The following is a 14,614-nucleotide window of genomic DNA, read 5'->3' as shown; positions in this document are numbered from 1 at the left end:
ACACATAGCTCTCGCATTATCGATAAGCAGCTTGGCACGCTAATGCGAGCGCGCGCCGCGAACAAGCAACCACGCAACCACAGCGGTCGATGCCTTTCATCGTCACATCCACGCCTCACCCTCGCCCTCGCTACGTCGCCCTCGCTTCGTCCCTACGTCCCTTTTTATCTAGTCTCCGACCCCATTTCGCTCCCTACTTCTGCCATCTCACTCAGACGGCGACTTGCTACCCACCACCACTACAAACACATTCTCACCCGTGACCATGAACGGTATCAAGGCAGATCCCGATGTCAAGATGGACCCAGATGCATCGACGCCAGGCGGCGGTTTCATGGACGACGAGTTCTATGAGGATACTGGCGAGATGATCATGAACAAAGATGGCCCAGAGAAGGACATATGGCTTACGCGCATCCCTCCGTGGTTGTATGACGCAGTCGCCAAGTGGGACAACCTCGCGGATGGCAACGATACCGATCAGATACAAATTGGCGAGATTTACGGATTTGCAACGACCAGCGGAATCGACAAGACAAAGCCTATGCGTGTCTTTCTCAATGACCGCTGGCGCGCAAAGTCGGAGCTCCCCTCGGCCTTCCAATTAGATCCCGCACCGGCCACCGATACACTGCTTGGAAATACATACGTCTTTACAGAGAAGGACCTGCCAGGTTTTCGGGGCCAGGGCTACGGTAGAGGGGCGCAGCAAGGAAGCTTTGGCGGTGTGCAAGATCCCAAGGCGCGCGTCCAGAAGCGAAGCAAGTACAAGAAGGCCATTCCTAAGCAGACTGCCCTCATTGGCCATGCAACACGGCAGTACAATGCCAATCCTTTGGAAACAAAGGAATACAAGGACTTTAGCGCTGCGCGCATCAAGCAAGCCATTCAGGGCTTACACATGACCACCATCATCACCAAAGACACCGAGGTTTCAGATGTCAACAATTCTATTACGCTCAACAACCGGTTCAAGAACTTCATTAGACCCATGACTAAAGGAAAGTCGCAACAGAACAAGGCTGCTCGTATGGCGAGATCTGATCTCATCGATTTCCTGCATACTCTGTTCGACGAGTATCAATACTGGCCGATGAAGGCTATCAAGCAGCGTACCAAGCAGCCAGAACAGTATCTCAAGGAAGTTCTCGGCGACATTGCGCTCCTTGTCAAGTCTGGACCCTTTGCAAGCAACTGGAAGCGCCAAGCTGTTTTTGAAAACCAACGTGATACCAGCAAGCAAGCCGAGGCTGCAGCGCCAGAAGGCCCTGGGGATGGCGACTCGGAGGGCGAGGATGAGATGGAGGATGTGGTCTAGAAGGCCTTACGCATTACATAGCGCAATATACGGATGTGATAACTAACTTTAGCGATACCCATTAAGTAGGCAGAGAGTGTACGCGTGGGTAAAGACATGGTACTGAATTAAAGACGAAAACTGTTTCTGCATTTCCTCGCAACTGCTCATTAGAAACTACAGGGCGTTTTAGGTTATGTAGATTATCAAAGGGTGCTGTTTTGTAATTGTAGATGAATTCACATTATTTTTGACCTGGTTGCATTCGGGTGATAGTGATGTTGAATACTACGAAGGAGCTCGTTTTTAGTGAGGGATATTCTGCCTCGTGCGCTACCAACAGGCCCTTCAAAACTGCTAATGAACATTCGCATTACCAGTACTAATATCTAGCGCTTCTAAAGGCTAGCAGATATGGAATATCAAATATTCAAATTGCTTAAACTAATTGGAAATGTCTTGGCTTATGGAATGGACGACAGAGATAATGGCTATTGGGGTGGAGCTTTTGGGAAGATATTGACCCGGCTAGCTAAGTCGTCCCAGTCAAAATGACTGCTCAGCAAAAGCTATTTGGACAGTGGCGCGATTCAGACATGCACCGTGTGTTGGGGTTCAGAACATTCTACCGCCCATTATGACTAGACTCAGGGCTTGTTCCAGTTACCATGCTACTATAGCCTTTATGGTAGGAAGTTACAAACATAACTAGACCATTTCCAAGGAAGATGTTGTTCGAGTTACGCTCGCCCAAAAACACAAGGGTCGCAGGCCTCACATGCTGAAGGCTGTCAAAAGCTGGAAGTGCTCCCCCCGCCCAAGGAATCGGCAGGCATCATATGTAGTAAGCTATTTGAGAATGAGGCTACTAAGAACTTTGCACTTGACTCTGAGTATATCCCGCTCGTTGCGAAGTAAAGTAGTAGCACTGCCTGTGATGAGAAGAAATGTTAAAAATCTTACACGCCTAGTTCGTAAGGCATGTGTAGCCGCTATGATTACAGTAGGCTAACTTCGGTGACTCAAGCGGGCCATGCCGACGGGGGACCCACTTACATGGGTTGTACCCTGCATGCTTTACACTTCAACCGTACGTACATCAATTGCATACAAACTTCTCTTCTTATCTTTCTGTCTCTCGCATACTCTTGGTGATTGGTGTGCATGGGAGGTGGCAATTACAGCAACGAGATTATCACTATAAGACACATCCGAGTAGCACGTCAACCAAGGAAACAATCTCCATCCTATAAGCATCAAATGTATAGGTTGGCATCGAGTGGAACCTGAATCAGCGTTAATAGTAACGTTTAGAAGCTCAAAGGTATGTTAAATATTTGTGCAGCGTGGCATCTTACCTCGCCTAACCGCTGCTTCTTTGGCCGCGAACCTTTTACCTCTTATTCCTGTCTTTGCTTCAGGCTTTGGCATGGCCTTTCACTCTAGAGCTTAGATGGATAATTTCTCAAAATGATCTAAAACTAATTTTCCTTCTTTCAGGTCAATCTAATCTTCATGATAGGTGCGAATAGGGCAAAGGTAAAGTAATTATTGTTAGATCCCGCACCTTTCGCGCCAATACGAGCTATAAGTACTAATGGTCACTACAGTAGTAAGGCTTACTAGCGATTTGTTCTGTGAACGCTAGTACTATCTGTTCGATACATTGCTCTTGCTACCCAACCTCTACCTACCTGATTAGTCGAATCTCACATTTACCTTCCATCTAGACAGCTGTAAGCAACTTCCCAGCATGGACTTTGAAATATTAATGAAGCTATATGTGGTTTCGGCTTATGACTGCTCTAGTAACTCTGCTAACAACTAGCAGTAGTAAAAGCCCCCTGGATGTTTAGAGCCGCCATGACGCACCAACAACAGCAGGGACATTGGCTAGACAAGTATGCAACAGGGTATGCTCCTTGGACGCTTTCGACTGCTCCAGATGGGGGTCAGACATTTAAGCGTCCTCTTGGGCTAGTGGAAACTTCTTTTGACGTAGATGGCATCTACTATGGCGGTCGGGCAGGTATGTGAATTCTCATGGCGCTTGACTTTGCTCTGCAGTACCATTAAGGCTATCTGTATTTAAGAAATACGATCTGGATCTCCGTTAACCGCCCAACAGACATGAACACGCTCTTTACCCTGACCATGCAGCACAAACTCCCACAAGACGAGCTCCGGCACAGAATAGCATCGGCTTGGGCTTGTCTTTGCCTGCAGCACCCTCTTCTTCTCGCCCGTGTGCATGAGGATCCAGATACCGGGATTCGTGGCTTCGCAGTGGATATTCCCTCTACGCCAGACGCCGCGGTCCAAGCTGTCAAGGACAACATTGTGTGGATCGAAGACGTGTACGAGAAAGTCAACGAGAATGAACTCTACCACCATGCCTTTAATACGACCAGAATCATCGAGCCTAGGAAATGCCTGGCGAAACTACTTGTCCTGCCCATCGAGCGCATGCCTGACGGGACCTTCTCCCTCCGCTTTCTCATAGTCATTGCGCACCAGATCTCCGACGGTTTATCAGCATACAGTTGGTTCAGTCACTTTGTTCGCATTCTCAATCAGCCACGCCAGGATATTCTCGCGGACATGGAGGCGTTCGGAAAGGCAGACAAGATGAAAGCGATTCTACCAGCAGCGCAAGAAGACTTGTACCCACGCATTGCCGGGAACAAGGCAAGGCAACGCTGGTTCTGGGCTTTGATCCGCGTGCTGCGCCACGTGAAAAAGGAGTTGCCGCCGACATTTACGAATCCCCTTCGCCGGGAGCAAAGATTAGAGGAGCCGGTGCCGTTGGAGCCAAAGTTTGACAAGATTTTCGATTATAGCCCCGCGACACGACCCCCAATGTCGTGTGGACACATCAGTGCCTCGCTCTCTGCTGCTGCCTCATCCCAGCTCATCTCGCTCTGCCGCTCCGCTCAAGTGTCTGTAGGCGCAGGCTGCTTTGCGCTCGTTGGACTCGCCATGATGTCAATCCACGAAACGCTGCATCCCTCGTCTCAATACCCGTCGTTTGCAACGTCGTTCCCACTAAACCCACGCGGCTTCTTCGCAAACCCACCGCCTACAGACTCATGCATGCTGGCTTTTTGCGAAGGCATCGTCATGCCTTTTCTCACTTCGGACCTACCGGCCCAAGCACGATTCAAGCTGGCCGCCAAGCACGCGAACCGCGAACTGAGAGTGTACCAGAAGCGCTTGAAGGGCAAAGACATGACAAGGGGTACCGCAGGGATCCTGGACAAGCACTCACCAGGCCGCCTCCTAGCCACGGGCTACATTGCGCAAATGGAGCGTGTCCAAGCCAAATTGCCGCCAGAGCAGCGCTCCCTGTCTCCCGGCAACCCGCAGGGCTCCCTCGCGCCCAGCACGGGGGGGTTCGGAGCAACGTGCGGTATTTCGTCCATGGGTCCTCTTGCAGCCTTATTCCAGCGCGGGGCCTACAACCTCCAGGAGCTGGGGGATAGGGACTTTGCAGCCGAGTTTCGGAATGTGAGGATGGGGGTGAGGGCGAGGGAGAATGAGTTTCTGGTGGGCAGCTGGACGAGCGTAGAGGGCATTGTCGAGTTTGGCGTGAGCTATGATTTGAATGCTATTAGCGAGGAGAGGGCGGAATGGTGGAAGAGGACGATTGAAGGGATTGATCTGATGTAGCAGGTGTGGACTAATGGGTAATGATTATGTACTGCTCGTAAAATGCGCGTCGTAGATGTGGATTTGCGCTCCACGTTTGCATCTCTCTCACTAGCACCGAAATACATGAATGGAGGGTGGGCAAAGATTGGATATTTTGTACTGTTGGTTTTGTACATTTCAGACCAAAATGCAGTTGCTGTATGTCTCGTGGCCCTCTAGGATCTGCCAGGACTTTGTGTGCTGGTCTCCGAGTCCTACGATCGTCCGAACGCATTACTATGCATGGTGGCATATCCGTCGCTACAGATACTTTGGTTGAGCTCGTAGAACACTGCAGCGTGCTCTCAGGTGACTTTTCCCATGGCTAATACTGCCAGGTTGGCCTATGCTTTCCTCCCAAAGCGCCATGTATGATTTCCCGTCAAGGTGTCGGCTCCTCCAACATTTTTCATGTGCCAATCATCCCAGGACGATGAGGTATACTATCATAAGTGTGTTGATGAACATCAAGGGTACTGTGTGCAGGTCAGCCTCGGTCCTGACTGGTATGCATAGAAGTCGTGTTCGTGTGGTGCAGGCAACGGGCTTGTTGGAGGGGCAGACATACTCCGCATCAGGGTTCGTACTGAGGAAACAAGGTTGATCAGCCGCGCCTTTATACTCGCGTCATCTCGCTGGCCAGGAAATCCGGGGTCTGCAGAAGCTGTCCAGCCAACTGTCCATGGTCAGCACGCAATTATCTTGTCTGGCCAATGTGTGTCTGGGCAAACGTACTGCGCGCGAGGAAGCGGTCTTCTGAGAGAATGGCAATGGCATTGACGAGGAGGACGGCGACTGGGGCGTGTTAGCGACGTGTTTTGTCGAATGCGACTTTGCAGGGAATACCGTAGAACAGGCCGCCCAGGCCGAAGAAGAACATGGCGGAGGCCTCTGGATGTGTTTTGGGTGTTTTCAGAGACGGCGAGGCTCCGGGTGGGTTCTCTAGGGGTTGGCGTTGCTGCCGCCGGTCTACCAGAAAGACAGTTGTCGTTGGCCAGGGCCAAGCATCGCAGGCACGGCGCGGAAGATTATGTAATCAGCCACATCCGATCCGAACGACGTCGCATACGGGGTCGCCTTTTCACGCGCACACGATTCGCCGACCCGGGCGCACAAGGCAGAGCGTGTTGCTGGAAAGGGACAAGCATGTGGAGGCTGCACAGTCGCATGCGCGCGATGCACTTGACACGGCCGCGGCACAAGGGCGCTTTTGGACCGGCGATGGCGATGGCGATGGTGGCCAGGCCGCCTTGCAGACTGGCGGGTTCCCGATCAGCGAGCCCAATATGCATGGTATGTATGTGGGTGGGGGACAACGACTCGGATCGGCAGGCCGGCGGGCTGTGGCAGCTGTAGGCGTGGCGATGCAGGTAAAAGTGCAAACACTGTAGAGATTCCAGGCGGGAGATGTGGTGATGATTGTCAGGCCCCAGTGGGTCCGGCGCAGGCTCAGCGACAGCGCCGCGGGCGTGTCGAATGGCAGCGCGCATCCCGGCGGCGGCGCAGCGTTGCGTCATGGGCACGGCCCGACTGTGGTCTTCTGGAATGCTTCGCTGTATATGGCCGTGTGCAGATGTATACTACGACATGTGTCTGCGCGGGTGAATTCTCTGCACGCTGCACTCTGCGCTCTGCAGCCGCGGCAGCTGCCAAAACCCCCGTCGCCCCGTGCGGCCATGGATTGCCTGGTCTAGAACAGATCTGCCTGTTTCTACATCCTGTCATGCAATTCCCCACTCGGAAGCGCGCCTCTACTAGTCGCCATAGTACACCATTACCACTACACACGCTGCCCCAACGTCTTTCCACCTCGCCCTCGCCCGCCCCCAGCCCTTCGTCTTGCCCCCAGCCCTCACCCTCGCCCTCGCCCTCGTCCTCGCCCTCCTGCGCGCCATTGCACCCATGCTTGCGCCAGAACCCCTGCTCCTTGCCGGCCTGCAGTCCCGCTGAGACTGAGGCGCTCCAGCTCGTCTCATCTCCTACACGCCGGCCGCACTGCCATCCCCTCGGCCCTGGCTACGATTCGCATACCCGCCTGGCGCATCTGCGCGCCCTCACCACCACACCGCCGCCCCCGCGCATGGCTGAAGACATGAACGGCCATGACGCCGACTACTTCGCCATGGGCCAGCGCTCCCGCCCAGAGTCTCCCAGCTCCATACGCAGCGACCCCATGTCCATGCACTTGACGTCGCCGTCGCCCACGGCCGTGTCGCTCACGGCCCTGCAGTACTTGCCCGTGCCCATCCTCGTCTTGTCGCCCCAAAAGACGGTGCTGCTCGCCAACGAAGCCATGGGCCGCTTGTTTGGGATTGACTTGGAAAGTATTGATGGTTTGTCCGTGTCCGAGGTGCTGCAGGAAAAGACCATGGGGGAGTTGGGCGTGGACATTATACAAAACGGCTCGCCAATCCTAATCACATGGGAGGTTCGTGCTCGCAACACAGACCATACACACATGTACAATGCTGACCGCCTAGAACTTCCTCGATTGTGTTGTAAAGGACGCAACAGCAAGCAGCGTCGACGAAGATGGAGACTTGCACATGGCCAGTGGGCACACGACGCCCACGGCAACAAACATGGCCAGCCAGGCCACCTCTCAACCAAAGCAGTCTCTGTTGCCTTTGAGCAGTACAAATCTTGCGCGGACTACGGTACACGATGTATCAGTAGATGTGGTTATTGCACCGCTGGCCCTGGGCCCGCATGGGACCCTGCAAAAGTGTGACAAGAAGTTAGCGTACAAAGACGCAATTCAAGTTTCGTGCATCATCTCAATATGGAGCATTGAAGATACCCAATACTACACGCTGACCTTCACAAGCGCAACACCTGTAGAGACCCCTCACACTGCACAGCCGTCTACTCGCATGGTAAACCGAACAAACACAGGACCCCACTTCGACAAGTCGCGCAGCTCGGGCTCAAGTACCTCGTCAGGTCGCCGTTCTGGCAGCAGCTCAACCCACACCCCCAAGGCCGTCACCCCCACCCTACAGCAGCCCGAGTTCCCTCCCCGCGGTCCCCCCAACAAGAACAAGGGCGACATTGCAGTCTCCGCCTCCGTCTTTCAAAAGGCCACGCAGCTGAAAGATGCTATTCTGAATTCCATCACCTTGCCCGCCTATGGTATATACTTGGTCCTGAGCCACCAAACGCCCACGACCCTGCTGACATTCTTGTAGCCATGTGGAAAGACGAGAGCTTTGGCATGCCCAACAAGGCTCTTCTACGCCTTCTCTCCAAAGACGCTTCTTATGCTCCAGGCGACCAAAGAGAGTTTCTCGCCCAATTCAAGTGCTGGACCGACGACTTTCAGCGTCTGCTTTCCGTGGACGAGTTTCCCATCATCGAAGTGTGCCGGTCCCAGAAAAGATTCGAGAAGAGGCGCCTTGGCCTAAGACACCCTCAGACGGGCACTCGCATCGTGTATGAAATCAACGGCGAACCAGTGTTTCATGAAGAGACGGGCGATTTCCTCGGCGGTATCGTCGTGTTCAAGGACATTACAGAATACACCAACCAGATTGCCGCACAAATCCAGGCCAACGAGAAGCAGTTTGAATACATTGCAAACTTTATGCCAGTCATGGTATGGACGACGACTCCAGACGGAATGCACGACTGGTTCTCGCAGCGATGGTACGACTATACAGGCCTGACGGTCCAACGATCCTTGGGCGAGGGCTGGCGACTTCCGTTCCACCCGGACGATATGCAAGCAACTGCCCAGCGCTGGCTTCATTCACTGCGAACAGGAGACGAGTACAATACCGAATACAGGTGCCAACGCTACGACGGAGAGTGGCGCTGGATGCTGGGCCGGGCCTTGCCATTCTACGACGACAGAGGTCGCATAGTCAAGTGGTTCGGCACATGCACCGATATCCACGACCTCGTACTAGCGCGTCAGGAGGCGCGGCAAACAAGGGAACAGCTGCAACAGGTCATTCAACACGCAAAGATTGTTCTGTGGGTTATTGATCGCAACAACCACGTCAAGGTGCTCGAGGGTGAAATTTCGCCCAGCCAGCGTTTGCAACAAGACCAACTGCTCGGAAGAAACATATACGACGTTTTTGACCTGGCTGGCAATGATCGGGAGCGCTGGCGTGGACCCATTCAAGAGATACTCGAGGGCAAACACTCCAACGAAATCGTCAATGGCAGCTACATGTCCGAGGCTCGCTACTATCGAACTCGTCTGGTGCCGTTGATGAGCGCATCCCGGACAGCAGGCGTCGAGGGCCACGCCTTTGTGAATGGTGTAATAGGTGTCTCGATGGATATCACGGAGCTGCGCGAAAGAGAAGAGCAGCTCAAGGAGCAGGAAAAGGAAAACGCCCGGCTCCTGGCCAACGAGGCAGCTGCAAAAGAAGCAAGCCGTATGAAATCACAATTCCTGGCCAACATGTCGCATGAGATCCGCACACCGATCGCTGGCGTCATCGGTATGAGTGAGCTCCTGTTCGACATGGATCTCAACGACGAACAGAAGGAATGCGCTGAAAATATCCATCGATCAGCCAACAGCCTCTTGACCGTCATCAACGACATATTGGAGTAAGTTTGCTTTTCAAGTGTCGGGCGCCAAGTGGCTTGGCCGTGTGGAAAATGCAACTGCTGACGTTGCACCCTCGTGTTTAGCTTTTCCAAGGTCGAATCGGGTCGACTGGACGTTGAAGAGGTGCAGTTCAGCCTTAGCGTAGTCCTCAGGGATGTCAACAAGATGATGGCTTTTGCGGCTAACAGAAAGGGCTTGGACTATCAAAGTTTGATTCAAGACGAGGTACAGTCAGATTTGCGAGTAATGGGAGATCCGGGCCGACTTCGCCAGATCCTGACAAACGTGCTCACCAACAGTATCAAGTTTACGTCCGTAGGTACCGTCAAGCTGTGCGTCTCCATTAGCCATGAAACAAAGGACGTGGTGACGGTCAACTTCAGCATCGTCGACACGGGCATTGGCATTGAAGAAGAGGTTCGCAAGCGCTTGTTCCAGCCCTTCAGCCAGGCAGACTCGTCGACGGCTCGTAGATTTGGCGGCACTGGCTTGGGCTTGACGATTAGTAAGAACCTGGTTGAACTCATGAAGGGCCAGATATGGCTAGACTCCAAGTTGGGGCAGGGTACCACTGCCACGTTTTGGATCCCCTTTACGCGTGCACCATCGCAAGATGGCGAATCACCGTTGGTGCATCTCGAGTCAATTCCCGATCGGCTTCAAAGCGACATGTCGGTCTCGTGTGGCAGTTCCGAGGGCCACACACCACCCTTGACGCCGCAATTGCCGAATGGAACATCGGCCTATTCGCTGCTGAAATCGGCCATCCCAGATCATCTCATGAACCTGTCTGAGAGCGAAAGACAGCGCGTGCATGTGTTGGTGGTCGAAGACAAGTGAGTCTTGGGCTGGGCATATGACGCGCAAGACTTTTGCATGCTGACGCATTTGCAGCCACATCAATCAGCAAATCGCACTCAAGACGATCAAGAAGTTGCACTTTTCCGTCAATGCTGTGTGGAACGGCCAGGAGGCACTCGAGTACTTGGCCAAAGACTTCGGACCGTCACATCCACGCCCGGACATTATCCTCATGGACGTTCAGGTGGGTGAACAATGCGACCTTGGGAGGGTACACCGGCAGCTGACGGAAGACGCAGATGCCAATTCGAGACGGGTATTCTGCGACCCATGCCATTCGGACGGAAGCCCCTTGGCGCAACATGCCTGAAGTGCAAGGCGTTCCGATTGTTGCCATGACGGCCAGTGCGATTCAAGGAGACAAGGAAAAGTGCGTGTCGTGCGGAATGGATGTGAGTGCTGAACAGGGTCGGGTGTTGGAAGAGCGAGACATGCTGAAAGTTGACAGGACTACCTGGCCAAGCCGGTAAAAGGAAAGCTGCTGGAGAGAGTAAGTTGAGCCCAGCAGGGCTGTGAGTGTGGGCTCGCTAACGCGTGGAAGATGCTTGTCAAATGGGCACTCGAAGGACGGCGAAAAGCGGCCAAGGAAACGCCCTCTGCAATGGACCACGATCCACGGAGCAGCGCAAAGCCGACTGCTCAAAACAGCTTTAGCGCTCCTGGTCACCCGCAAACGGTAGGCACGACGCTAGAGTCTGAAACAACGGCGCAGGCATTGACCGCGGAGCTTGACCGCCTCCACTACCAGAGCGATGCAGCGTTCGCCAGGTCGAGCGAAAACGAGGGTGAACGGGCGATGCGACGCATCCACGCGGAGGAGAGGGACAGGAAATTGCGCGACGAGAAGCTCTTCTCGCTCGTGGGGCCGCAGCTTGTCCGGCACGACGCCACCGAGGGACCGCAGAACGAGCCATGGATGCCGCTGACCGAGGAAAACATTGAGAAGCTGGCGCACGAACAGGACGCCGATGTGTCGATGATGATGAGAAAAAGTGCCTCACCGGACGAGACGGAGTGTGAGATGAGGGGAGTGAGGCGGTTGGCGCCACTGCGACCGGGCATGCCACCTGCGCGCCATAGCGAGAGCGAACAGACCATTGTTGAGCGTGTGGCTCGATGAAAACGCAACGATGAACGGACGACTGACTGACTGACTGACGACTGACGACTGACGACGACGACAAGAAGGAAGATGCCGAGATGGCACCGTGTGACCTTGCCATGCAACAGAGCCTCAAAAAGTGCAAAGGAAGAGGATAATATTACTCTTTCCTTTTTTGCGCATGGCCCAATAGCGTGCGCACCGGGCAGACGGGGCAACACAGGCAAAGAGCGGTGATTTAACGTGCATAACTCTGACCCTTTGGCTGGGCTGATGGGGAGTGATCAAACCAGCAGCACGACGAGTGTTTGCAGGGGGGGAAATTACCACAGCATTGGGAAAAGAGGTCGTGGACGTGTGTGGCAGGGGGGGAGGGGAAGAGCATTATCAAAGTTTGGTGTTTGGGGCTGGTTGGCTGGCCGGCGCGTTCAGCTGGGCCTTTGGTTCATTGGCGCGGCTTCAGAATGCAGCGAGGGCACGGGCCCATGTTCCGCTCTGAGCAAAGCCGCCCCCCCCCCCCTCCCCTCCCTCCCTCCCTCCCTCCAAGCTCGCGCACGGAGATTGTCGAGGGAGGTTGAGGTGGCATGCAGCCTCGCGTCAGAAAGGGGAATGCTGAATGCAACAAAGGTCGTCCTGTGGTGTAGCATGGCCGTGCGGTTCCCTGCCCCGTCCCCCTCCCCCTCCCCCAAGACGTCATGTGCATCCACGTATGTAGGTAGCTATGTACACATGGACTACACAGCCAGGACCTAGTAGGAGCACTTCCTCGTTAAGAAGCAATTCTCCTCGTCGATCTGCATGCGGGAAATGCGGGCGTGGGACCTCTTCTCTTTTTTTTTTCTGGGTCTGATGTGGAGGCTGGCACTGGCACTGGCACTGACACAGACAGGCACAGGTTGCGTTGCGGTGCGTTGGCCTTGACATGGTTGCGTGTTGCGTTGCTTGTTTGCGCATAAAAGAGGGAAAAGCACCTTGGGGTAGCATTTTCTGCCATGCTTTGCTCCCCTAAGACTTACGTTCCAAATCGGGAAGCCAGCGATTTTCATGCGCACACACACACACACATACGCTCGGAGAAAGGAGGGGAGGGTGAGAGGAGGGTGAGAGGAGGGGGAGGGGGGGTGAAGGGGGGTGGGTGGGTGTGTGTGGGTAGATTGCCTTGGGCTTGCCCGCTGCTTTGCCACATGGCACATGGCATGGCATGGCATGGCATGGCATGGCATGGCATGGCCGCCGCCCGCCTTCCCGCACAGCAAATCACCCGTGTGCCATGGACTTCCCAAATCGATAGACTTGACGGCGATGATCGCATGGCCTTTTTGGGGAGGGGGAAGACGTTTAGGCAGCGGGAAGAGGGCGAAGATCATAAGATAGGATTTAGTAGACATGCAGCACCAGCACCCTCTCCCGCGCAAACCTTGGGCGCGCGCTGCGCACAGACTCGGCCTTACGCAGCCACCCCCAAGCTTGTTCAAGGTGACAGCCCACGTTACTCCCGCAGTTTCAACGAACGTTACATCGGGCGGCTTGAGCGTTCTCCCATTGCGGATGGCCGACGACTCGAGCACGCACACACACGCGCGCAGCGCCAGAGGCAGCGAGGGTAGAGGCAGAGGAAGTGAGTGAGAGAGAGAGAGCACGAGCTGCAAGGCCCAGCATCGTCTTGGCGTGTGCTAGCCTCTGATTAGCTGGCCCATGGATGCGGACGCAACTTAGACCGCTGCCCGCATCCTCCAGCTCCTCCTCCTCCTCCACCATGGCCCTCCACCACTACCACCCACACCTACTACTGACACCTTGCCCCAAAAGAATCGGCGTGGGTGGGTAAATGTACCAGAGTGCCGGGTACACTTGATTCGCTGCCTCGCCGACCACCTTTTTTGTTTTTGGCTTGCATGCCATTTTGGCGGCTGCAGTCACTCTCTCTGGCTCTTGTTCCTTTTTTTTTTCATTCCCTTCTTGCTCCCACACTTGCGCTTGCCCGATAGGCTTTCGGCTCACTTGCTGGCCCCCCCCTTCCCTATGTAGCGAGAAAGTCTGTTGGAGCCCTCTTTTTTTTCGATGATGATGATTTTGATTTTCTCCACCTTGGATGACTTTCCGCCCGCCGGCAGCGCCCTTATGCATCACGGAGTGTTTGTCGTGCGCAACATACCTTGCGCCCCCTCCCCCCCCCCGACTGCAACAACTGTTCATCCCCTTCGCCCATCCCCAAAACATGCGTGTTCCTGACGGTCAAACAGTGCTGATCACTTGTTTGCAGAGCCGCACATGTGGCTCACCACGCCAGATCGCGGGGAACGCTTGTCGACGATCTCCGGGAGGATGGAAACAAGTGTTGCACATTCCGTGACTATTACACCACCTCTACAAGAAATTCGACAGCGCATGGGGCGACAGCGCATGGGGGTGTGTGTGTGTGTGCGTGCGTGCGAGGACAGGACAGGAAAGGGCAAGGGGAGGGGTTGCGGACTTTGATTCTCCACCGACGAGGCAGCGTGGCCCTCGTATTGGACAGCTTAGGCTCTGATCTCGGAAATAAAAAAGATAACCCACGAGCTTATCGACGAGTCGAATGGCTTGGCATGCCAACAGCAAAGGGCCTCAACAGGGCTATGGCTGATAGAATGAGGGGACCCAGCGGAGCTTGCGAATGCAGGGTCCAGTGTGAGTGTGTGTGTGTGAGTGAGTTGTATTGTGTAGTATTGTGGTGTAGTGATGGTGGTGGTGGTGGTGTGGATGAATGTGGGTGTGAGCCTGATGAGTGCGGATGTATGTGTGTGTGTGTGTGTGTGTGTGTGCAAATGCCGGGGCTTGTTCTGCCCGATGGCGGAGGGCAAGGGGTCAGCAAATTGCAGTGCAGGCGTGCAGAAGATGGCATGGAGTCAGTCAACGAGGAGGATATCCACTTGTGGTGCCAAAAAGTCTTGCCATGGTGAGGCCGGTCGGAGGGCAACGGCAGCGCATCAGGTTTGCGGCAAGTCGACTGGTTCACAAGTTTGGCGACGGTACTGCATGCGCCAGCACATGCACGGGGCACGATAGCGCTGGAGAAGGGCGCAGGCTGTGAGTGTGTGTATGGGTGTATGGGTGTATG

At 54.5% G+C, this 14,614-nt stretch overlaps 4 protein-coding genes across 4 annotated transcripts; 3 read left to right on the top strand and 1 right to left on the bottom strand.

The window, feature by feature from the left end:
• Positions 1–226: 226 nt before the first annotated feature.
• Positions 227–1,484, top strand: SETTUDRAFT_169166 (uncharacterized protein). The gene has a single exon (XM_008027821.1). It carries the CDS (start codon positions 266–268, stop codon positions 1,316–1,318), a length of 1,053 nt encoding a protein of 350 aa, XP_008026012.1. The 5' UTR covers positions 227–265; the 3' UTR covers positions 1,319–1,484.
• A 1,448-nt stretch (positions 1,485–2,932) lies between these two features.
• Positions 2,933–4,966, top strand: SETTUDRAFT_150954 (uncharacterized protein; the record flags this gene model as incomplete). The annotated part of the gene is made up of 4 exons (XM_008027820.1): positions 2,933–3,033; positions 3,129–3,326; positions 3,426–4,607; positions 4,698–4,966. The coding sequence occupies exons 2-4, from the start codon at positions 3,146–3,148 to the stop codon at positions 4,964–4,966; spliced, it is 1,632 nt and encodes a 543-aa protein (XP_008026011.1). The 5' UTR covers positions 2,933–3,033; positions 3,129–3,145.
• Positions 4,967–5,407: 441 nt separating this feature from the next.
• Positions 5,408–5,867, bottom strand: SETTUDRAFT_28408 (uncharacterized protein; the record flags this gene model as incomplete). The annotated part of the gene is made up of 4 exons (XM_008027705.1): positions 5,408–5,463; positions 5,556–5,663; positions 5,723–5,782; positions 5,834–5,867. The coding sequence occupies 4 exons, from the start codon at positions 5,865–5,867 to the stop codon at positions 5,408–5,410; spliced, it is 258 nt and encodes an 85-aa protein (XP_008025896.1).
• A 1,200-nt stretch (positions 5,868–7,067) lies between these two features.
• SETTUDRAFT_150951 (uncharacterized protein) lies at positions 7,068–11,882 on the top strand (the record flags this gene model as incomplete). The annotated part of the gene is made up of 8 exons (XM_008027819.1): positions 7,068–7,415; positions 7,468–8,119; positions 8,176–9,553; positions 9,638–10,390; positions 10,449–10,599; positions 10,655–10,807; positions 10,864–10,905; positions 10,957–11,882. 8 exons carry the CDS (start codon positions 7,068–7,070, stop codon positions 11,533–11,535), a joined length of 4,056 nt encoding a protein of 1,351 aa, XP_008026010.1. The 3' UTR covers positions 11,536–11,882.
• Between the last annotated feature and the right edge of the window lie 2,732 nt (positions 11,883–14,614).

This window comes from Exserohilum turcica (genome assembly GCF_000359705.1).
Source record: "Exserohilum turcica Et28A unplaced genomic scaffold SETTUscaffold_20, whole genome shotgun sequence".
NCBI lineage: Eukaryota > Fungi > Ascomycota > Dothideomycetes > Pleosporales > Pleosporaceae > Exserohilum > Exserohilum turcicum.
The sequence above is the reverse complement of the archived record's forward strand: the minus strand, read 5'-3'. Positions and strand labels throughout refer to the sequence as shown.

What these genes read in the sequence shown, in the direction of transcription:
- SETTUDRAFT_169166 (XM_008027821.1), top strand. Translation starts at nt 266, where the DNA reads ATGAACGGTATCAAGGCAGATCCCGATGTCAAGATGGACCCAGATGCA.